Source organism: Mastomys coucha, unplaced genomic scaffold (assembly GCF_008632895.1).
Source record: "Mastomys coucha isolate ucsf_1 unplaced genomic scaffold, UCSF_Mcou_1 pScaffold14, whole genome shotgun sequence".
In the NCBI taxonomy this organism is placed as follows: domain Eukaryota; kingdom Metazoa; phylum Chordata; class Mammalia; order Rodentia; family Muridae; genus Mastomys; species Mastomys coucha.
Genome location: NW_022196896.1, coordinates 66225022 through 66249190, shown reverse-complemented (window position 1 = coordinate 66249190; position 24169 = coordinate 66225022). Strand labels below are relative to the sequence as shown.

The 24169-nt window shown below is 44.7% G+C and overlaps 1 protein-coding gene across 9 annotated transcripts in view; it reads left to right on the top strand.

Annotated features, from left to right (window-relative positions):
• Window positions 1–24169, top strand: part of Aff3 (AF4/FMR2 family member 3) — a 502697-nt gene that overhangs the window by 267978 nt on the left and 210550 nt on the right. For 8 of the 9 annotated variants that reach the window (XM_031367273.1, XM_031367272.1, XM_031367275.1 and 5 more), the window contains one exon: window positions 1221–1268. The exons of the other annotated variant lie outside the window; for it this stretch is intronic. In XM_031367273.1, coding sequence (XP_031223133.1) covers window positions 1221–1268 — 48 coding nt within the window. The remainder of the gene's footprint in view (window positions 1–1220; window positions 1269–24169) is intronic. 9 annotated transcript variants of the gene reach the window in all.

Here is a 24169-nt window from a genome sequence, read left to right as displayed (position 1 = left end):
AAGACCCTGTCTGAAATAACAAGCCGAGATAAAATAACTACAAAAAGAATCAAGTTCATTACTTTGCTTGCCATCAGCTGACATGCATATTACACAGGGTACATACAGTGTCGGGAACATTGTTCAGTTCAGTTGACATGTTTTATATGTAGTGTATGCTAAGTAAAGCAATGGTTTGGGGTGTTGAATTGGAGTTATGGGGAGGCTAGATGAGGAAGGTCATGCTACTGAGAATGCCAGGTTCAAGTATAGCCACTTTCAGAAGACTGCGCATGAGGTATGACTCCAAGGATGGCCTGGAACTAGCTAGAAAACTACAGAAGGCATTCCAGGAGGAAAGAACTGTAAAGAGAGGGCAGTGGGTTTGATTAACAGATCACCAAAAAAAAAAAAAAAAATGTCTCATTCTAGTACGTTACCCTGTGCTGCGGTAGGCACCCTTGAATTACAGGGCCCACAGAATGACTTCCCCGGGACCACAGCCAGCACACCCAACAGTTGACGCTCATTGCTTTTATGTTCCCATAAAACCAAGTCCTCTGCTTGGCTCCTGGCTGTGTAACCAGCAGTAACTAAGCAGTTTCTATAGACCTTAACAAGCTCTCCAGTCTCCTGTGACCTGAGGCCACCACACCTCAGCACTGCCTACAGTTCAAGGAAGCATGGGTAACTGCAGAGCAAGCAGTTCTGGTGAGACCCGACACCAGCACTCTTGGCAACACCCAGAGGACCCTGGCTGTTCTTCCTCTGTGTTTTGTTTTACACTATGATCTTGACTTTTATTGAAGCTGTGGTGACCACCATACCCATCCGGTCCATGACACATATTTCATGGGTAGACTGGATCTACTTTGTAGTAAAATCAACAGTTTCCTAACTTGGATGAAGCCCAAGGTGGATGGATGGATCTCAAAATTGTGGAACGTTTGCAGTGTTTCTGGGAACTTTCCTCACTTCAATTAACATAGAGGGAGAGCTCTGGGCTAAGTCGAGGGCACACATATATGGCTCTGCACATCAGGAAAGGGGAAACAGCCACAGAAGGAACTGACCAATGAGAGCTGTCCATTGGGAATAGCTCTGTCAGCACTCACCGCCTTAAACATCTCTTTAGATCAACATTGCTTTATCCCCTAGGTGATTTGAAAGTTTGGTTGTCCCCCTCTCTGTGACCATAGTTCCATTCAGTCAAGCCTGATTTATCTTTCCTTTGCTTTCAGGACAGTAGATCTGGAGAAAGCAACAGCTGTGTGGAAGAAATAATTCGGGTAAGGATACTCTTTAAAACCTTATCAATGTGTTGGTCATGCTTCATGGTTCCCAGAAGAAGGAAGTTCTGTGGCCACATTATCAAAGGGATCCCTTGTGGTCCTGAGGATGGTCATCTGAGTCACCAAAGTAACTGAATGAAACAGCAGTCTAAAAGCTTGCCTAGCCCCTCTGCTTTGCAGGACACTGAGGTGACACCATTAAAGAGATCAGCTAAAGGCCAACGAGACAGATGTTAGGTGAAAAATGCAGCAGGATTCATATCTGTATATACCCATTTATCACCTGGGCATCCTTGAGTATGACACGTTCTGAGTCAGGCAGGGGCTGCCTTGTGAATCTTTTCCCTCTAAACTTAATTAGAATCAGAAGCTCCCAAGGTAGAGATGGTGCTGTATTGCTGTATTATTTATATACTGTATGGTTTTAAATTTCTTTGATTCTGTGTTTGTTTGCCCATTGCCTCGCTCTTCATGCATGTTTCACATACAAGTGGACAGGTTGGGCTCTTGTACCTTATTAGCATGTTCTCCAACTTACAATAAGGAAGTCATCATCAACCTACAGTTTTTCTTCCCTCATATTTTTTCAGGGAAATAACTTAAAGTTTCACAGTTCTCAGAAAACTGATATTGTACTAGGCAGAACACCAAAATAAATTATACCAGGTGGGATAGTCATTCCTTGTAAAGAGAAGGACATTCTCCTGCTCCAACCTTTTGAACACCCTACATGTTTTTACGTGATTTGCCCACACATTAAAATATTATATAATTACTTGACTTAAAATTTTTACCTTCACAATTTGTTTTAAAAAAACAGGATATTTTTCTTCCTGAAAAGTGTTATATTACAAACCTTTTTAAACACAGAAATTGGTCAGAATAACTAAAGTTAGAGTGTTTAATTCATAATGATTTTTTTTTTTACTTCTGAAGAAAGCAGTGGTTAAGGCGCAAAGGTCCATCCGTTCCTTTAGTTGTGTTGAGTCCATGATTTATTTAAGAAAATCTGTGTTACCTGCTTCATTTTTTGGGTTAAATCATGGATAGTATTTGATGTTGATAAACTTTTCCTAACTCTTTCAGCATACTTTCATGTTGCTGCTAAATATTCCATTTTTAGGCCCCTTTGATTGGCTGTGGCAACCACGTTTGTACACCACCCTCTCTTACTGTAATTAGACACGCATCCTCATACCATCTTGTATCTGTTCTGTAGAAGTTTGTCATTTGGCATCCTTATCTTTCTCCTTCGTCCTTGCTCTCTTGACTGGGTCTCCCAGGCTGGCTGGACTCCACATTTCTGCCTCCATTGCCTGGTTGCTGGGATTCCAGGTGCCTACCATTCATCATGCTCAACTCTGGGCTCTGTGTTCTTATCTGTAGACAGGACTTGAAGTCGAAAATAAAGACTTGAATAATGTATACATCTAAAAGGTGTGCTTTAGGAAATTGACATTCACTTAAGTAAATGAGGGTCCTCCAGTCAAGTTGAAGCTTTCACTCTGTATAGACAGCTGATGGCAGCCTCATGCTCATCTACCCCATCCCTAACCTTCCTACCTCTTTGCCTCAGAGCCTCCCTCTGAGTGCTGCCTCTGACTCACCCTCCTCCTGTCAGGCAAAGAGAAAGACTAGAGCCATGGAGTGGATGGGTTGTTACCCACACAGGAGGCTGAAGTTTTCACATGTCCTGGCAGGGCCCGGATGTGGGGACTGTGTGAGAAGACTCTTTGAAGTCTCTTGGTCTCAGAACCTTCAGGAAGTCTGGTAGTAGATGAAGTAGTGGTGGTGTCAGTTGAGTCTTGTACACCAACCTCAGACCTTCTCAGGTGTCGTTAGTAAGTCGGTAATGGAAGGTGCCAGGGCTTTTTCTCACTATTCCTTGCTTCACTGGGTTGGCAATTCTCTAACTGTCATCTTTTCCTCTTTCCTGAAATGTACCATCTCCCCTAGACAGAAGCCCAGGGCACCTTTTTACTAACAGCCTCAGATACTTACTATGTATCATATCACTCTCGGATGCTTACTACATATCAGCCTTGGATAATTACTATGAATTAGCCTCGGATACTTACTATGTATCTGTCCCTCCTAGACTGTGGCCCTGACATCAAGTCAATGAGCAAGTGAATGAGTGAGTTTTCCTCCAAAGGAAAACCCAGAAAGCCATTGTGATGGGATTGCTGTGAGTCATGGATGTGGCTGGTTGTATTCTTACCATCTGGTTTCCATGGATAGCCTCTGTAGAACCCAAGTTTCTTCATAATCTTCCTGCTTTGTGACTCACTCGGGACAACCGGATGACAACCAGATGTGGCCAAGGTCATCAGGAGTAATTGTTTGTAGCCATGTTGGTTACTGGGCGGTACTCTCTTGTAAAGGAAGCAGAAGGCCCTGAGAATGTCTCAGAATGATGACGATTGGAGTTCGCATGTCGTTTCTGTGGAGGAAGGCATCTGGGAAAACAGGGGTGGGCTAAATAGCTGTGGCCTCTTACCCTTGTGGAACTGTCTGCCTACCATCAGTGGTCTAGTTAGGAAGTACATGCGTAACACCAGCAGGGACAGATTCTTGGGGATTTATATGACCCTACCATGTGCTGCATGACCTTGCTTGTGGTTCAGGCTGGTCTCACTGAGGAAGTGACTGAGTAGACAAATAGGACATTGACTGAGAAATGAAGAGGCCCACGCAAAGGAAACAGGAGCGCCTGCTGGAGGCCTGTGAGCACAAGGTAGAGAAAATGACTGGAGAGCAGTGGATGGAGATAGGAGGAGCCAGATAGGGCTGGCCTCCCAGGTGTGTTCAGGCCTAGTGGAAGGGACCCATGAGGTTAGTGAAGAGGGTGATACAGTCATATCGACAACTTTAGTTCTCTATTCTGACAGCCATGCAGGATGGGATGGAGAGGCAAGAAGAGTAGGAAGAAAGGGCAGAAGCCCTCGAAAAGTGCAGAGGAGAGATGTGTAGGGGTGCAGACTCTGAACAATGGTGGCACTCGGGATTACTCGTGTTTCAGGGAGAGGGAGGAGATAGGAATCCATTTATAGACATTTTATAGACATGCTGTGTTGGACTTGGGGCATCCAAGGACCAGAGACGGGCATGTAGGTGAGGTAGCTCACAGCAGACAACTGAGCTAACAGGTAATAACAGAACAGGTAAGGCCACATTTTCCAGGAGAGAGGCTGGAAACAAGAGAGCAAGGTCCAGCTGTGAACAGAAATGGGAAATCGGGTGGAGCATAGGGCCAGCTGTGAACAGAAATGGGAAATCGGGTGGAGCATAGGGCCAGGAGATGCTTAGAGCAATAGGGTGTCCAATCAGTTCTCAGCGATTGAGGGAAGGAAGCTGGGCTGTTCTGCTGCAATGGGGATTCCCATGTGTGAAAATGCCATCCCATACGCCCACATGATAAACTCGCACAGGTTTATGGCTCCTGTTGCCAACCGCATCTTTAACTTGGGCTTCTTCTCCATTCTTTTATTTTTGCTGAGGTGACTGTTTTCAAATCATTTGAATATTACCATACATTCTAAGTTACCATTACTTTTTTACTCTTACTCAGAGAATTTTTAATCCTGAGACCTAATAAATCTGTGTATAATTATGGAATTCTCTCACCCAAGAGAGAAATTATCACTGAGTCCTGTAGAGATGGGCCATAAGGCTTGAAGTCCTCATGGCTGACATGTGCTCAGAGTAGGTAGTTCTGCAAGTTATCCTATATTTCACCCCTGAAGGTTCAACTGGAATAATACCTCGGTGCCTTTCGTAGCATCTCCTATTAACATAGAATGGCATTAACATTTGTTCAGTCAATAAAAGCCCTTTACAACATAATGGAAGGAGTGCAGGGCTGAGATCCAGGATACACAAGTTTTATATACAAGAAGGTTTTAGGTTACACTTTGCTGAGAACACCCCCACTAAGTGCTACGCCTTATAATAACAACCAAGGGGCCAGCCCTTGAGGTTCTGGTTTGAATTTAGAGACCATTTGAGTGTACCGTCAGAACAGATTCCCTTCCTGGCTATCATCCCTAGTGTGAGTTATCCACCCTGGGTATTCACATAGGGTTCTGTACTACTGTTTATATGAAAGGGGTAAAGCATGCTTGTTTAAATTCTAGAGATCCATTTCCTGACTTTATAATGGAATGGCCTCCAGGCAGGGACAGGGAAGCTGGTTCCCGCCCCCCCCCCCCAATTTCCCAGAAAACTGAAGATCCCCACTACACACCATCTCTGGAGAGATCCGTGCATGGTAAACAGTGTCATATGGCTTGTGCATCATTAAAGCCTGTCACATGGCCAGGCTCCTGGTGGTGGGACAAGAGAGGCCTTGTGCTCAAACATCTACGTGCTCCTTGCCCCAGATGAAAACATATTAGCTGCTCTGTGCCCACGGGAACAGGAAAGACAAAGGGATGACTTGTTCTGAGTGACTTGCTTGGGGCATTTCCAGGGCTGGCTCAGGTCACATCTCCACTGCAGGCCAGAGTCACTTTTTATAAAAGTTAGTACTGCTTCTTTTAGCATTTTTTTTTTTAAATTTGTTTCCAACCTTAAAGATTTAACTCTTGAAGCCCACTAGTGACAAAAATCAACTGGGGAAGAACTGTCAAGGAATAATATTAATACACCCCATTGCTTATTATAGAAAAATGAGCCAAAAGAAGCCTAATGTTAATATATAGAGTTCACAAAACAAAACCTAGAATCATATTCAAGGATAAATTAGGGCATTTTGAAGTGCTGTCTTATATGTTTTCTTCTTGCTTTTGGTCATCTGAATGTTAAGAACAGAAATTGCATGTGTTTATATTTCACTTTATATCTATAGATAAATTCTTTTTTTTAGATAAATTCTTAATTTAAAATAATCATCCCATTAGTCCATTGGGTTAAAACTAGAAGCCTTGTATAAAGGACTACATTCTTACCTACCAAAGGTGTCCAAGTGACTCATTGCAGGGTCATCTGGCCACACTCTACATGCTATGCTATGAATATAAAGGAGTGTAGTCTATAAGAGAGGTGGGTCTGACCCAGTAGGCTTTGGGGTAACAGCTACAGCAACCCATCACCCTGAGGTATGGAAGCTCCTTCTGAGAATACCCTGTTTCGGTTCTCAGTGTTCTCCTTTCTCATCTGCTGCACAGTTAGAAATCATCCCGTCACGTAGGATGGTAGGGTTTGTTAGGGAACTCCGAAGCCATCAGCAGTGTGTCTTTAGTTTCTGCCCTAGCGGGGGAAGATACCTCAGCCTGTTCAGGAGTGTCTGTCAACCTTTGCAGCCATGTTGTTGTCGGGTTTTCCTGACATACTTTCTGCATTATGCCATTCGGTAATGGCAGCAGCAGTAAAAAACAAACAAACAAACAAATCTCCATTTATATGTGTGTTCCATCCAGGAGGGACAGAAAACATCTACAAAACAGTAGATGCACTCAGTGCCCTAGGTACCTGCTGTCCACAGGAGAGGCTCAGTGGGCAGGAGAAGCGATTTACCGCAAGACAGGTAACAGAAAGGAAACAGGTAGAAATAGGCTCCTTTGAGAAGCAGCCCTCCTCGACAGGTGGGGTGCCCAGTCCAGCCCTGCCAACACAGGACAAGAGGCTAGGAGCTGGAGTATTGCAGTAAGATAGTCTCAGCGGCCTCCTCCGCCCAGTGGGACTACACGCTGACATGATATAACCCATTCAAACTCTCAGGGTATCTTCTCTATCTTACCTTCTCTGTGCTTACGTGAGCAGTGTCAGAAAAATAATGTGCTTAAATGTGTGTCTTGTGGAACAGTGTGAGTGCTCTTATCTGGACCCACAAGTGAGGCTTACCATTGCTGTGTCTTCTGTATAGAGCAGAAAATATTAATGCATGCAAAAATCACAGTAGGCAGCCAGACTTTAAAATGTACAAATCACTCTCAAAGACATCGCTTATTTTTACTTCATTTTTTTCCTCTTTGAATTGACAGGTTAAAAATAGTGTGTGTGTGTGTGTGTGTGTGTGTGTGTGTGTGTGTGTGTGTGTGTGTTTTCTTGGGGAACTATATTCTGGCTTTCTGTCCTGTAATAGGATGACACATTATATATTTCAGAAAAGTTAGGGAAATAATTCCAAATGCTTTTCACAACACAGAAATGGTAGTCACGTAAAGGCACGGTGTGCCTGGACTGATTCATGCATTAGGCAATGTTTGCACAAAAATTTTATTGTATTGCTACAGAGCCTTGTACCCACCAGATATGTTCTGTGGCACCCAGCTGTGCTCCTGGCCCACTCAGGTCACCTTCCCTGTGACCTGCTCTCGAGCACTCTTCTCTGTACAGGTTTTTAAAGTGCTGGGGCTGGAACCCAGAATGCTGCAAACGCTCAGGAAACATCCCACCACAGAGCCACACCCTGAGTTCCTACTTCCAGTTCTCTTTATGATTTCTGCACTTAAAGAACATGTCTAAGTATATGTTTAACAGCTATATAGGTCAACACACCTTGGAAAACTTTCAACAGAGCCTAGAGAGATGGTTCAAAATGATTAGCAGCATCCACTGCTTTTCTAGAGGGCTTGAGTGCGATTCTCAGCACCCACACAGTAGCTCACAACCATCTGTGACTCCATCCCAAGGGATCAGATGCCCTCTTCCAGTCTCCATGGAAACCAGACACACATACACACACAGAGCACACAGACATAAACGTAGGCAAAACACTCATATACATTAAAAAATAAATAAATTGGAATTTCTAAACCTCCTTGAAAAGGTTTGGGGTCCTAGCGAAGAGGCATCTAGACATGAAAACATGTGCTGCAGTGATGTCAGCGCTTAAAATATAAGATCACACTCACACTCAAAGTATTCATGTGTGAGTGAGCTCAGTGTTGCACGAGCCCCCTCTGGGGCCCACTTCATCTCTGTCTGGCGTTTTCAGTTCTCACTCTGACCTAGAAATCCTGTTAAGCACATGGGCCTTGCGTCTCAGTCCCAAGGACACGTCACCAAGCCCTGTCCTGGTACCACACTGCCCGGATCTCCCCAGAACTGCTGCCTGGGTTAGCGTGAGGACTAAGCTCATATTAAGCTCAGGCCATCTCAGACAGGCCCTGCTGCAGTGGCATACCCAGCAGCCATCAGCGGAGGCTGCAATGTGGACCCCATGCCATGCAGCAGGGGCCCTGGGTTATGCTGGACTTGCCTCCCTTACGATGCACTCTTCTTTTGAGGAGCCCACCTCAGCTCACTGTGAGCATCGGGTCGTACCCTGTCCTCATCAGTATTTCTTCAACCTTTGTCTTCAGTTCCCCAAGGGATCTTTTATTGTAGTAAGGGTATTTGGGAGAGAACCCAGAGACCTACACAGGCTAGATCGCAATCTACCACTGCCTTTAACCCGGGTACCCAGGAAGGCTCTTTAGAAACATCTTTTCTGACATCCTCGTCATGGAATTCTTATCACCTCAGTTCCTCTGTGCCTCTTTAGATGCTGCACCTTTATCTGCCACTCTTCCAGCACAGGGAAAGCTTTTCTACTGAAGAAGCATTCAGTGTAGCCAGAGTTTGGGAATGCCTGGCTGGGCTGGGCCTCTCTGCTTGCTGTGCCACTGACCTCAGCATGTCATCACTTGCATAAGAGCATCACAGTCCCTGTACTTGGCAGACTGGCATCTCCCTTGGGTGTCATAGGCCTGGCTGGCTTCAGCTTCTCACGGTTCTGGGCACCAGGATAGCTGAGTGAACCCAGCAGAGACCCCACCTTCCTGGAGCCCTGTAATCCAGGCCGCTGATGTTAGACACTTAGCCATTCTTCCATGTCACCCCTCCTTCCTTCCTTCTGGGTGCTCTCTTCCCACTTGGGACCAACCCTCTCCCGTGCTCCCACACCCCATCCTCCACTGAAGCTGACTCAAGAGCTAGCAAGTGTTTCTACTGCTTTGTAACCACTGTGTCTTCAGTAGCTTCCTGCATTCAGAGTACACGTGTAAATGTTCCGAAGTACTTTGATCTTACTAGCAACAACAACAAAAAAAATCATAAAGACGAAGCAGGTTTTCTCCAGAGTTGTATTCCCTGGGGCTCCTCCCCGACTCCTAGGTAGGCTAGACTCTCATCAGCTCCATTCCCACTTTGCCTTCACCCCTCCGCTGCCTGGCTTTCATGTTCCATACCTGAAAATCACAGGTCACAACCCCAACATGCTCATCAGGAGGCACTGGGACAATGCTCACCATGGCACCTGTGGTCAAGTGCATGTCTGGCATCTCTTCCCACTGTACCCTTTAAGATTCCTCCTGGCCTTCAGGTCCTCCCTCCCTGTATCTGTCTTTGATGTTGGTGGCCTTCGGTTATCTCCTCCCATTATTCCCACTGCTGGTAGGAGTCGATGTATGCCTTGAACCCTGCTCTGTTTCCTGGATGCCATGCTCACCTGTCCATTTCCACATGTTGTTAATACCTCTACCTTAACTTACCTCACACCTCTACCTCCTTTTCCTCCCGGGTGAATTATTGCTGTCATGTGGCTGCTAAAGCTACTGGATTCTTTTCTCTGCCTGCCTTCCTCTCATTCAGTTCTTCCCCAAACAAGTCTATTTATATTCTCATTTCCTCTTTCCCGTTTGTCCCCCCCTTGCCCTCCCCCTCCCTCTTTAACTCTCCTACCTCCTCCCGCCCACCTCCTGTCCAGGTCAGAGCACCATCCTTTCCCACCTAGATTATTCCAGAAGGCTGCCCACTGACCTTTGCATCTGTCACCTGTCTAACTAGCTCTCCACAGTGTGCACAGAACCAGTTTTCCAAAGCCTACATTTCACCAGCTTCTCCCATGCTCAGGACAGCCAGATTCCAGGCTGTGATGTGCAATGCCCTGTGTGCTCAGGCCCTGTGTGTTGCTCCAGCCATGTTTTCCCAGCCTGCACTTCAAACTTTAATTCCTTCTCTACAAGAGTGTCACCACCTCTGGCTCTACCCCTGGGTCCTGCCTCACTTACTTACTTACTCACTTACTTCGGGCCACAAAATCAGCTGACTGACTCCTTTTTTTCCTTGTTGTAGCATTATCTCTAGGAACCTTTCTTATTCCTCAGTTCTGAGATAGAGGCTCCTAATCTGCCTAGGAACCTGCATTCACACTGTAATACCTGTTACCTGGTAGCCTTTCTTATCTCTCACTGGTCCATCTATGTTGAAGAGCCTGTAAGAAATGCTTAATAAATACTGAGCAAGTATATGAAGAGGAATGAATGAATTAATGAATGAATGAATGCTTGTTACTTGTTCCTGATCTTCATACTGTCTTCAAGCATTATAGCAAAAACATTTGAGGTCATTTTTCCCTTAAAACATTACTTCTCTGAGGATGACCAGCATCGCCGTATGGAGAAGAATCATCACATACCACATGGTAAACAGAGATGAAAATTTACCTGCCAGTGATTGGTGGTCAGAAGTGGAAGAAAATCTAGCTGTTACTGCAGCGCATCAGAAAAATCCAGGCCTTTTGTATCTGCTGCCTGTGTCTTGATTGTCTTTTATGAGATTGGGTTTTTCATTTTGATAGATAATGAATTTTACAAGTTGGAGAAATCAAGATAATAAGTTTGCAAGGATAATTTGGTTAATTAGCATGTTGCTACTGTGGAATCAAGGGCTTCGAGTCAAAGCGATTTAGCTGCTAATGTGGTCTATGCAAAACGTCTCTCGGAAAAATTAAAACACCCACCCAGAGCGATCAGCTCAAGGCTCATATTTAAAACTTGTATTTATTATGAAAACCACACACAGTGTTCTCTGTTACATTTTTTTTCCAAATTGAGGGTTGTGGAATTACATTGATTTGATGCAAATTACCATTGTATGCACACAGATCTCCGAAAAATAATTTCTAACATAGATAATGATAGCTTGATGATAGAAGAGATAGGGACTTGAAAGATGAAAGCATCTATCCTGGGAACTATTTTATATTTTAAATAAGGCATAATTCCTTACCTATCCAATCTTATGGATATTTAGCTTCTTTGAACCAAACAACTTAGAAAACCAACTTTTTTGAAATTGGCTTTAAAATATCAAGAACAGAGGGGGCAGAGGATAAACTCACTTCTTTCCTCAGATGCAGAAAGCCTTAGGTTAAAAAAAAATAAAAAATAAAAAACTTCATGCTTATTATCAGTCTGTGATACAATCTCTAGGCTTTGACTACCTGTAAATATTTTCAAATACAAATCTATTGCACATGTGACGTCTACATTTTACATCACACTGGTATTTCATCCTGATGAATATTTTTCAGTCTACTTATATATGCTTACCTCCTCTCCAAGTTTAGCTTTCCCATCTCAAGGAATAACTTGTATGCACGGTCATTTCTTTAAATATGCACTTAAAATTCATTTTAACAGTATGCACTTATAAGAGGATAAAACCGATGGGCTTTTTAAAGTTAGCAAGAATTGCTATTAAACACTTGTTTTTAAATGACCAGCCCCCGAGTCCTACCTCAGACATGTCTCAGGAAACCAAATTAGAGATTAAGGGCCTGTTGAGGCCGAGTCTGAACTTCATGGACTTCAAATACAGAGCCTCAGAAGAGTATTGATGCTCACCAGAGGAAAGGGGAAGAAGAAGAAAAGAAGCCCCAGGCATCGTGCGTAGTGAGAATGATGTAGCTCAGAAAACAAGCCACAGTGGTCCCCTTCGGTCAGGGAGAGAGCCCGCCTCTGCTCTGCCAACAGGCTTCATCATCTTGACTTTTTAACTTTCCATCTCCTTCTTTCCATTTCCTTGTCTGCTCATTGAAGTCATCACTACACCCTCCATGCCCCAAGCCCCGAACTCAGGAGGGAAAAAGGGGAGATGAAAACGTAGCTAGTTATTGTTGTATGAAAGGGGGAGCCTACTGTGAGTGAATAAAGAGCAGGTTCCTGCGTGTCGGAGACAAGTGTTGATGCTGGGGGGTGGGGGTGGGGAGTGGGGAGCCGGGAGGTCATGGCAGCCGGAATCATCTAGAAAGATTGTCAGCAGCCCTTGGATGGTGAAATGATTAATCACTTTAGCACAAAAGAACACAAAGGGAGACTTGTTCAGAGTAGGCAGGGGATGGAGCATCAGCCCCAGGGGCCACAGGGCCCCTCTGTTTAATAATGTTTTTTTTTTTTTTCCAAGTGTATGCCGCATCAAAAGCAAAAAGCACATGCCACTACAGGAAAGTCAACTAAACCACCAGAGAACAAAATAGTAAGTTGGAAGGAATATTTAAAACACTTGATTAGCAATCATTTGGGTTTGAAGATCCCTTCACCCAAAGCCTAGTGTTAGTGTCGGGAAGATTCACAGACCCTTAGGCCACATGCCCTGAACCCTTTACCCATAAACATGAAAGGAAAAAATCTGAGGCTAGACAGGTTCCATGACTGGGAGCATAGACCACCGCTCCCAGCAGCCTGGCTTAACGTGTGCTGCTGGAATGTCCTTCGCACAAGTTACCCGTGTTCTCTCATGTAGTGCCCTCCTTGTCTTCTAAGTGGGAAGAAAGAGGTAGAGACCATAGCACACAGAGCTGAGTTAAACTCAGGTTTCCCACAGTGTAGCCTGGGGCTCTTCTATACTGTGCAGAATACAGCCAGCCCCTTGTCTCCACAGGCTCCTCAGGCCTGTGGAAAATAGGAAGGATTCAGGAAAGCAGCTCCACAGCCTGAATAGTGCACCAAGTCTATCAATGAGTGTGTGTGATGTGTGGGTGTGGCCCCTGCAGCCTCCACCTTCTCACAGATCTCCGGCTCTCTCCAGTGGTTACCGGTTAGCATCCCCTGCCTCATGTGTCAGCAGTGAGCTGTGATGTTAGACCTGGTATGTCCACATCTGTGCTTAACATGCTTAGACTTGCTGCACGTCACTAATCATTGTTCCCCGTGGCTTCCAACACATTGTGTTGGGTATTATAGCCTTCTAGAGATGACATAAACCATAGGGGAGGGCATTTGTAGGTTTTGTACAAAAACTGTATCATGTTATGCAAGGGATTTGAGCATTTACAGATCTCCATGCCTTCAGGGGCCCAATCACCAGTGGCTATCAAGGAACAACTGTGTTTTAAAAAACAAAACAAAACAAAATATGTTTTTAAACACTCGACTGACTGTTGCACAAGTACCTGAAGACCCTTGGATCTGGTCCACCTCACTCCCTTCGGCCTGAAGAAGACACATCATGGCTGCTTTGACTGTGTTTGTGGAGGGTGGGAGGGAACTGCTATCTGTTCCTGAGGTATGGGTCTGAGGCTTTGAATGCATAAGCCATCCCAAGAAGGAACCTTGCAAGCACAGAGACACTTTGGAAGTTCCCTGTATGTCTGCCTGGAGCATACATAATTAGTTACTTAACAACACACCTCAAAATGCCAGACCTTTTTTGTTTTGTTTTGTTTGTTTGTTTGTTTTTGCAATGACCTGGGTGGTTACTACTGTCTGTGGAGCCCTGTGGTAAATGATACTACCCATGTCACCCCAGGAAGAGCAACACTGGATGGCAGTCTCCTTTCCCCTGGAGAGGAGAAAGTAAAGGAGAGAGTAAGGGATTGCAGTACAGAAGCCAAGGCTTTGCTGGCTACCAGGGTAAGAGTTTCCAGCTGAGCCTGAGCCTTAAGCAGCTCTGCTGCTCACTGAGCATGCGACTTAGAGTGGCGTGGATTGCAGTGTAGTGCACATTTATTTTCCGAGGGAAAGCGATTGTTCTCATCCACTGTTGCATATGGCTGTAACAGCTCCTGCTAGATAAATTTGCGAACTCACGTGTCCCAGTGAATCAGCGTGTCTGACAGCGTGTTTTCATTCATTACATGTGCTTCTGGGGGAGAACTCATCTGTAAACCTGTGACTAGAACAAACATTTTATTTTGGAACTGACAGCCGTTAGCTGCCGTCACTCTCACTCTTTTCAGATTTGTTAGAAATGAGGTCGACTTGAAGTCTCGGTATAGAAGACATAGTTCTGTGATAATTGCTAATTTTTTTATTTGCTGAAGTATGATTGGTCATAGGAAAGACTTAACATTAATATGAACTTCTCTAAGGAATACTTGCTTAGTTTCTTTACAACTTGGCACTAATTTGTAAGGCAAAAGTGTTAAAAAAAAAAAAACCATCTTTTGAAATTGCTTGTCAAACAATAAAACACAGAGAATAGGCTTCCCTGGAGTTGAATGTAGAGCAGTAGACTATTCTGAGTCACTTCACAAAGTGGTTTTGCCACAGTTCAGGTCCATACGGTGAGCGACTGCAACAGAGATCAGTGCAGACTGCACCCCCTGGTGGGCCACTTGGTTGATAAGCAGTTGGTTGATAGCTTTTTGTCTCTTAAGGAAGAAGTGGAATTTTACATGTAGAAAATTCATGTCTTCATAGTAATTAAAAAGCATCCAAAATGACCAAGCTTGGCTTGGTCTTTGGTGGGATGTCTCATCTGTGTGAATCGTTCATAACATTAACCTGTGTTTACTTTGAAAATGAAGAATAGTGTATGAAATATTCGACATTGGAAGTAGTGTCTCCTGGTGGGTTTTATTTTCTGGCACAATGGTGGTCAGCATGTCTCTGTTAGGCATAAAGCTCAAAGGGAATTAACTGCACAGAACTTGAGAAAGTTCTCCCAAAAATATTAGTCATATTGTAGCTTAGAGCTGGCCTCCTTTAGGAGCACCTGTCCCACTGTGAGAGAAAGATAGAGGACCAGGACATTGATGACTTTCACAAAACTCATAAGAGCTCAAGTTGCAGAGCAAACAGTCCAAGCTATAGAGTGCATGTGGGGGGAGGTATGGAGGAGGGGTTCTTCAGGACAAATCAGGACCTGAATGTTGCTTACTTGAGAGCATAATCAAGACCACAAATACCAATAAGAAACCCAGCTAGAAACTGAAAGACTTGCTAAAGGTCAAATGTAGGTTCACAGCCATGAGCAATTCATGGTAGTAGGTTTGCCCCCTCTGGCAGGTTTTGTCTCTGCCTGGCACCTGCAGGGGAGACCTGGGAGAATCCCGAGAACCCTCACCTGTGAACATCCATCCAGACCCATGTACCCTGCTTCTCTTCCTGATCAGAGTCTCAGCCTGCAGAACGGTTTACAGAAGGGCAGCGGCAGCCTACAGAACTGCAGAGGACGGGGTGAGCAATAGCTATAGCAACTACAGCCTCTGCCAAGACACAGACTCCCCTCCTCTCAGTCCTGGGGTACAAAAGCTGGCATACTAGAAATGCATCATGAAGGACCCTGCTGGAAGTCTGCCAGACCAGGGGAGGACAGGAGGAAACCAAAAGTGCTACTTCTTGGGAAAGAGTAGGGATTTGTACAGTGTCCATTAGCTACCCCTGGGCAATGGGCTAAAAAGCTTAAGAGGGATGCCCTGTCAGGACCCCAGTCTAGGGGCCTGTTGGAAGCCTGAGAAGCAATCAGAGCATAGACACTATCTTCCTTCCCCAACTCCATCCTTGAACACAAAGTCAAAAAACATAGTAGGGTGCAAGGTAGAAGAGCTTTGTAAAGGGGGGAGACAGATTGCAAGTCCCAGGGGAACTCACATGTAGCTCACCTCCAGGATACATGAACATAGACCTCCAAATAAAAGACAAGGCCAAGGCCACTGGAGGAGCGTTTCCCTGCACGGCATGGAATATGTCTACAGCGTATCTGCTGACGCTGCCGGGCTGGTTGTTTGGGAGAGTGGGTATGCAGATGCATCCAAAAAGGAAAAAACAAAATTTGGAAGAGGCAAAGCAATGGTCCCCACCAGAATCTACTACGAGACAGATAGTAGAACTTTAAAACAAGGTATTCATTTGACACAGTTAATATGCTGTTCTTACAGCATGCAGTCTAACGGGTTATTGTACCAGAGATGGGAACCCTAGGCAGAGCCAAATGAAAAATTGGGAAATAGAAAACAATTTTAAAAATGATCACAGATGGCAAAGAGAAAGTACTGCATGTCAACTTTTTCCTAAGAAATTATGCGCACGCGTACACACACGCGTACACACACACACACACACAGCCTCACCTACCCACCCAGCCAAGGCTCACCACCCACCTTTGGTTATTTGGCATTTATTGTCTGTTTTATCATAACGTGCTCAGTAGCACTCATTTCTGGCACCATCTTCTGGATTCAGAAGGCAAACATGCCTTATAAAAACGTTTACCCCTTGCTCCTTCCGCATGAGGGCAGGCTGCTGTGTAGCAGCCGTTATCTAGTTGGGGAAGCTGGAGATGTCTCGCTATGCTTTCCTCTATCCCACATGAACGTCTTTGATGGAAACCAGGTTCTCCATCCACTTAGAAACTGACATGCCTCTTCTCCTTCAACTTCTTCAAATTCTTGGTCCTCTTCATCCTCCCATTTCTTCCCTATTGGTATTTTATCTGTTGCTGTAAATTTGGTTTCAGATGGGGTATGCAGACCTCGCTGAAATAATGAGCCAGCATCTGCATGGAGCTCACAGTACCCAAGCCTTATTAAATAGTCAGGGTCAACATCGGGTTTTATAACGTCAGTAGGATCAGCCAGCGGACACGATGAATCCTCATTAAGAGCTCGTTCTCTTTTAATTTAAGAAAATGTTTCTTGTCCTGGGCTTCTCCGGGGCTGCTTAACTATTTTTGAAACATTGTATTAGCTTTTGAATAAAACAGGCCTAACAATCGGCTACACAAATTGTAATTTTCTCTAAAGTGAGAACAAGGTGGGGGCTTAGCTGGGGTCATGGCCTAATCTTTTGTGATGTCTCCTATGGGTAGCTGCACACCTCCCTTTTTGCTGACCCCCCCTGGCCCCAGCCTCTGCCTCCAGCACTGGTGTTAGTACCTACAGGTGCCCTTGAAAACCTTGCATGGATAATGTCATCATACAACTTGAGAACATTCAAGAGGGGACACTTAGACTTTTAAAAATATGTCAGTTTTCCTGATTATCTTTTTTTTTCTTCCTGGAGGTCAAGCTTTCCATTTTGACTTAATGAATAAACTGCCTGTGTTTCGAGAGATGGGATAATGAATGTTAAAAAGACATAATCAGCAATGACTAAATAATTAAGGGAATTGAAATGCAGAGTCATCTGGGAATGCATTAATAATAACACAATTTGTTCCATATGCTAAAAAATTCTGTTTTTAGAAAATCAGTCATTACATATGCTCTATGGCAAAAGGGAGAAAAAAATTAATGTTGACTAATAGGAACTGTAATTAGACGTTCTGCTTCTAAACAGCTGCATAAAAGATGAAATCATATAGAAGGTATATTTAGATACGAGTCAGAAAGTAAACTGATTATTATTCATGGTGCTGTTAATGGGAACTGCAGTTTATGCATGCAGTGGGAATTGTGTCGGGCAATTAAGAGAGGCGCATGACTTCCCATTACGTGTTTACACTTACACAGTTCCTTTCCATCCATCGGTGACTGTCTCTTTCCCTATCTATTACCAGTGAGAGTCATGAAGGATGTGTACACTGAGCATTTGGGGATCCTGGGGCTTAGCAGGTCTTACATTGAAAGTATGCTGTGGCCAGAGGCTGTTCCAGGCTGAGTCCCATGTGGCTTTATCAGGAAGGGCCAGCAGGTGCTCCACACTCTTCAACTTCTGCAGGTATTTCACCTTCAGGGGTTGTGGGAAGGAAAACAGTAATGTCGCACCTCAGGAGTGATCTCTGCCACAGAGAGGCCACTGCAGAAAAAGAAAAAGAAAAAAAAAGAATAGAATAAAAAATAAGTAGCAACTGATTCCTCTGCCATCTGCTCTGCTCTGCGCATCTTACCTGGTCACCGATTGGTCCCATTTTACCGATCACTGTGGCATGCATGGCTTCCCTTGGGCTTGGTTGGCCTCCTCCTACTGTCTAGTAGGAAACCCTGGGAGATCAAAGGTAGAGCAAAGACATTTCTGGTCGTGGAGTCTCCATAGAAATGATGACACTTTGTGGGGGGGGTGAGAGTATGGAGATCGTAAGTGATGTATTATAAGAAAGTGAGATTTCAGTGCTTCTATGTGTATGCCCACTTACCATTGTTCAGAGAAGGCCAAGCTACCACGTAGCATCCCTCGTTTAGGAAGGCAAAGATGCTGGAGAGCTACATCCATGATGCCTCTTTACCATATCTCCTGGTCTTCTCAGCCACCCAGTGACTCTGTCTGCAGAAACAGCCCTCCCCATCCCATCACTGTCTGGTGTGGACTGTGGAGAACCTGGTGCTTGGAACCTCTCCTCTGGGAGAAGCATGAGTTATATGTTTAAGCTTCTGGACAGCTCACATCTGCTTTTTTCCCCTATGTACAGAAAGAAGACAGGGTCTCTTCCTTTGGCAGTTGGGCAGTTGGGACCCTTGCCATGAGGTCTCGGCAGCATAGGAGGAGGAGGACCATTGCATCTGAAGGGTGCCTGAAGAAAAAGCCCTCGGCATCCCACTGTTCCCATCTATAAATCAGAGCTAATCAGACCTTCTTCACCTGTCTTACAATGTAGGTCTGACTGAGGTCCTCACAAGAAAGATAGATGTCAAAGAGCTTTGTAAACTGTAAATTATGTAGTAAGATATAAGGCTTGTTTTTTTGTTGCAACCAATATATTAATGTTTTTACCACCTTGCTTTTAGATCATTGGGTTCTTGAAGGAACAGACTGTCTTGTCAAAGTCCCTGGTTCATACCCATAGAATACACGGCTCTTCATTCATCTCTGTAGATAAGTTGAGGCAGAAGAATGCCCAACACTTACTCAGCCTCCAGAAGACATGAGTATGTGTTGGTTATAAGCTGAACTTGAACTAAGGTTGCTAATCAGCTTGCCTTGACTTGGAGATGGCCCTGGGGTGTCTTCTAAAGGCAGCGCAGCCACAAAGACCCTCAGAAGGGAAACAGAGAGGCGGCAAATGAGGAAGACAAAGGGTCAGCCATGAGCCAAGTGATACACATGTTCCCTAGGAGCTCAAGGCTCAAGGGGTGAATTCTCCCCAGAGCCTCCAGGACAGAAAGTGGCCCTGCTAACGCTTTGGCGTTCACCTCTAAGGTCTTAAACGTGTGTTGCCTTAGCCCACTAGGTCAGAGGTGACTTAGTCCTGCAGAAATAGGAAGCTGCATCAGCCCAGCTTGACTAATGCAAGGACACAGTCTGTCGGGTGCCCTGTGAGAAATAACCAAAGCCAAGACTCTCCCCAGTCAGCAGGAGGATTAGCAGCCTAAAGCCTCTACATGGGCCTGGTCTGCCCAGGCATTCTGACTAATCCTGCACTTTGCTGTCACTTTAGTTCCTGACTTAAGTAAGCAATAACTTTATTGCTCTGTGCCCTGTGGTATTCCACAAATACTCGGCGACTGCCAGACAGCTTAAGTGTTGAAATGATTTCTGAGGCGAGGGAACAGGTGTGGCGAGGCTAGAAGTCCTGGAGGGGGCATATGCAAGGCTTTCTGACGTTGCATAGCAACTAGGAGGATACTCAGCTGCCTTTGAGTTTACCTGTGGCTCTCCTCACCTGCTCTTCACACTGAGCATTCCACTTCAGACCACCCAGTGATAGTAAGCCTGGCTTACTCATCAACTGTGAGGTTGTTCTACAGGTACCCGTATGGATTGAAATCCCAGAGAGCCTTAACCAAAACCCCAACTGGTCCATCAGTACATTAGGAAGGTCTTGGATTGTGAGTGTATAAGGTTGACCTGGGCATGCTTATTGAGCACTTACTGTACTCCACTCTAGATGCTAGTATCTACGTACTGAGGATGGGGCAGGTTAATCCCCTAGGGTTTTTTCTTTATAAAAAGAAGTGACCTTTATCCTACCCACACATTGTCCATCAGAAGTTACTGGAGAATTCCTCCAGAAAGTGCTGTACTTGGCAGGAAACTGTCTTAAAATAGAATATATAGCTCTATATTAAAGGAGTTAATGACCACACATAACAGTGACTAGGTAGCTAACAAAAGCCACAGGGGCATGCAAGGCCAGTGTGCCCACAGGTATGGCAGGGCTTACTGGGCAAGGGCTTGGGTTTTGTTTACTTACACATTTATAGGAAACAGATCCCCTCCCCCCACCACTTGTGCTCCTTGGACCCTAAATGAAGGTAACTCCGGAACACTCCCAGGCACACAACAATAACCTTGAATAGCCACCTTTGCCTCCCGTGTTCAGTTTCTTTGAAGTCGGGCAGGCTTTTGAATTCCAGCTTTATGGCTTGCTAGCTGAGCGTCTGTGGATAGATTATGTGGTGTCCTTGAGTTTATTTTCTGATTCTGTTGAAAGAGATTGAAGATGTAGAAAGATGAAATGAGCCATGCCTGTGACAGCCTTTCACCTGTAGCCTTTCCTACTTCCTGGAGGGTCAGGCTGCCTTGGAAACGGAAGCCTTCCTGTTTCCACCTAGCCTGAGACCACTGAGGACAGGACCCTCTAAAGAGCCCCACCCCATCAGCTCTGCATCTCCCCCGATACTCTCTGCTATTTCTTTTCCTCCCCACCATTATGCCTTCCCTCTGAAGTCCTGGGATATGCCTTGGAGCCTCGAAGGCTGTCTTCTTTCTAGAAACATCTTTTTTGTGTGTGTTAAAACAAAACCAAGGAAAAACTTCAAGAAACACTATTTCCCATCCACCTTCAAAACACACAGAGAGACAAAAGCCTGCCTGGCTTGCTCTTTGTCTCCTCAGAGCTTAGATTCATATCCTTTCCTACCTGTTGGCTTTTCCCGCCTGTGGAGTAGACCTGTGATCTGCAGAAGCAAATGGAATAAGACTCCGCTCATTCTGTGGCTGCATTGTCACCAGGCACTCATTAAGCAAATCCAGTGTTTTAATCCACTAACACAAACACGATTGTGTAAGAGAGCGCATTGCAGAAGTAGCAGCACCAGTATCCCGCGCAGAGTTGCAGTTGGGGGAAAGCGCGTTACTGCCCTGCTGAGGCAGGCACTGTTTCTGTCTGGGAAACTACGTTCCTGACATTATATCTCATTTTTACATCTTGTTGCTAAGCAACATATAAGGATATAGTTATTGCAGTTATGTGGACTTCCTTATTTTTTTTTCCTAACGCCACTTCTTAATTCTGTTAAATTAGCCTTGTCATTGATTCTGTGGTCTTTCCTGGATGTATTGATTGAGGTTCTGCCACTAGCTGGGATGGGGGTGGCAGCTTGCTTTTGTAACTGGATCACATGCCTGAGTCGTTATCAGCTGCTTGTTCATCTCCCTTTGTTTTCTTACACTACAGTAGAGTTCTGGTACCTGTCATGTGATATCAAAACAAACAAGCATTAGAGTACTATACAAGCCCTACACTTAGCCTGCTACTGGATCAGATAAGTGTGACCTGCTTTGTAGAGTCCCTTCCCTGTCACTGGTGATCTGATGTCCCAGGTATCCCTCTTTCTTTGTTCTGAAATGCTTCTCCAGTCTGCCCGCTTGCTTCTTCCTGGTGCATGCTGTGTCTCGTCCTTAGTGCAGAGGTGATAGTCAACTGGGAGCGAAGATGTAAGTCTCCATCTCAGGGTCAGCTGTTTTGGTCTTTTCCAAATCACTCTGGGCGTTAAGGGAAGGGTTCCCACCCTACGATTGCAGTGACAGTAATATACACAGCACCTGTGCTGGACCCGTGAGAGCAAGCACCTTGTGAGTTGCTTGGACTTCCTTCCCGAGGAAGGCGCACACAGGACCATGCAAGGGCAGCATTCCACAACACTGAGCCAGCAGAGCTGCAGGGCACAGGCTCCACAGTTACAGAGGAGTGAGGTGACCTCTCTTTCTCACAGGAGGATGTGACCAGCTTGTCAGAAAAATAGGACCTGTGCCTGGTCCTCTGATAAAGGAGCCTGCACGAGTAAGGACACTATTCATGAGGCAGAATGGAAGTGGATGAAAGCTTGTGGCTTTACCAGAGTTAAGACAGCTCCTAATGTTGACTCTTATTTTTAGGACACACAATCTGTAGAAAGCTCTACTGGTTTTTGACCTCAGAAGGAAAAAACCAGGAGAGGAAAAGAATTTATAGATTGAGCTCGGAAGCCTAATATGATACCTTCCCACCAACTTGAATATCAGGAAAGCCAATTGTCTGTTTAAGGACGTAAGTGTTCTCTATCTCAGAAATGGCATGCACACTGGGTATGTTGTAGCAGTTGAGATCTTAGAACCATGGCTAGTTCAGTCCTACCCAAAAACACTGCTGGAATTTTATCAGACTTACCAAGAACCACCAAAGGGCTGAATCACCAAAGTGTGTGCCATGCAATCATGAGGGCCTGAATGTAATCTCTAGAACCCATGTTAAAAAACTGAACATGACAGTGTGATTTATAATCCCAGTTCAGAGGAGGGGGTGGAAGCAGGGGACCCCTGGGGCTTACCGGCTAGCCAGTCTAGTGTACTCATGGAGTTCCAGACCAGTGTGAGACCCTGTTTCCAAAAATAAATGGAGGGCACCCATGGACTGACAACCTGAAGTTGTCCCCTGGCCATTATGTGCATGCACACACAAGTAAACATGTATACTCCCCCACACATAAGCACACATCCAGAACCAACAGATCAGATAGCAACTCATATACCCATCCCTAGCTCCTGTTTGCTCATATCTGTAGGGAGCCGCAGCTGCCACAATATATATATATATATATATATATATATATATATATATATATATATTGAACACCTGGTCTCCGGCCAGAGCAGAAAGCATTGAGATAGACAAGCCTTAGTTGGAAAAGCTGTGTGCCTCTAGTTTGTGATGCAAGCTGGCATGATTTCTCATAGCCTATTATGCTTTGCCACGTAGCTGATGCTGATTGGGACCAGGGAAAGTATTTAATTCACAAGGGCTGGGGGCTGGAGAGAGACTGGAGAGAGTAAGTAAGTATGTAGAGATAGTAAGTATGTAGAATTAGGGCTGATGATGGGATAGAAGAGTAAATATGGGATATAGAAGAGTAAGTATGATAGATAGGAGTAAGTATGTAAGGGTAGAAGTAAGAGGTAGGAATAGAACTAAGAATAGGAATAGGAGTAAGTAGAAATAGTAATAAGTAAGATGTAAGAAGCAAGATGTAACTAATAAAATGTAAGTAGAAATAAGTAAGATGTAACAAGCGAGATTACAAGGATCCTAATAAAACTACATGGGGAAGAGCTCGTTGTTTGCCTCCTTACTTCCACTGGACGGGTAAGGCGGCCGACAATATCTAAGTGAACAGCTAGTATTCAAATGGACTAGTTTTTATTCACCAAGAACATTAGTACACTTACATGCAAATGGTAGATTTTATCAGTATTGGTTGGTGGATGCAAAGAACACCATAGGCTGTACCACTGATACACCAGAGTGGGGAACACTTGTGATTAAGCAGCCCCTCTGTTGTCCTCCCGAAGCCTCAGATGACCCCTTCACCCTTCAGATGTCTAGAGGCTCATTTTCAGCTCCACAATAAGTAATATTATGTTTCTTTTCAGAAATGATGAAGATGTATTAGGGGGAAAACACACTCAGTGTTACTATGTCGTGTATTATGAGTGGCATTCCTGTGAAGATTTAGCACTTAACATAAAGTGCTTTGTCTGCCAGGTGGTGTGCTGCCTCCCCCTACCCACTTATTTCCCAACAAGGCTACATTAGGGAGGGTGTTTGCCTAAGTTATCAAAAAGGCAACAATAAATGTTAATGAGCACTCAGAAAAGGGGGACACATGCATTTGTTGAAAATGTAAATTAGTACATCATTGCGAAAAGAGTGTATAGAGTCCCCAGAAAACCAAAATTAGGACTTCTCTTTGATGTGACAGCCTGGTGATTGCTGCTGTATCCAACAGAAATTAAATCAATATGTGGGAGACCTCTCTCTCTCTTTCTCTCTCT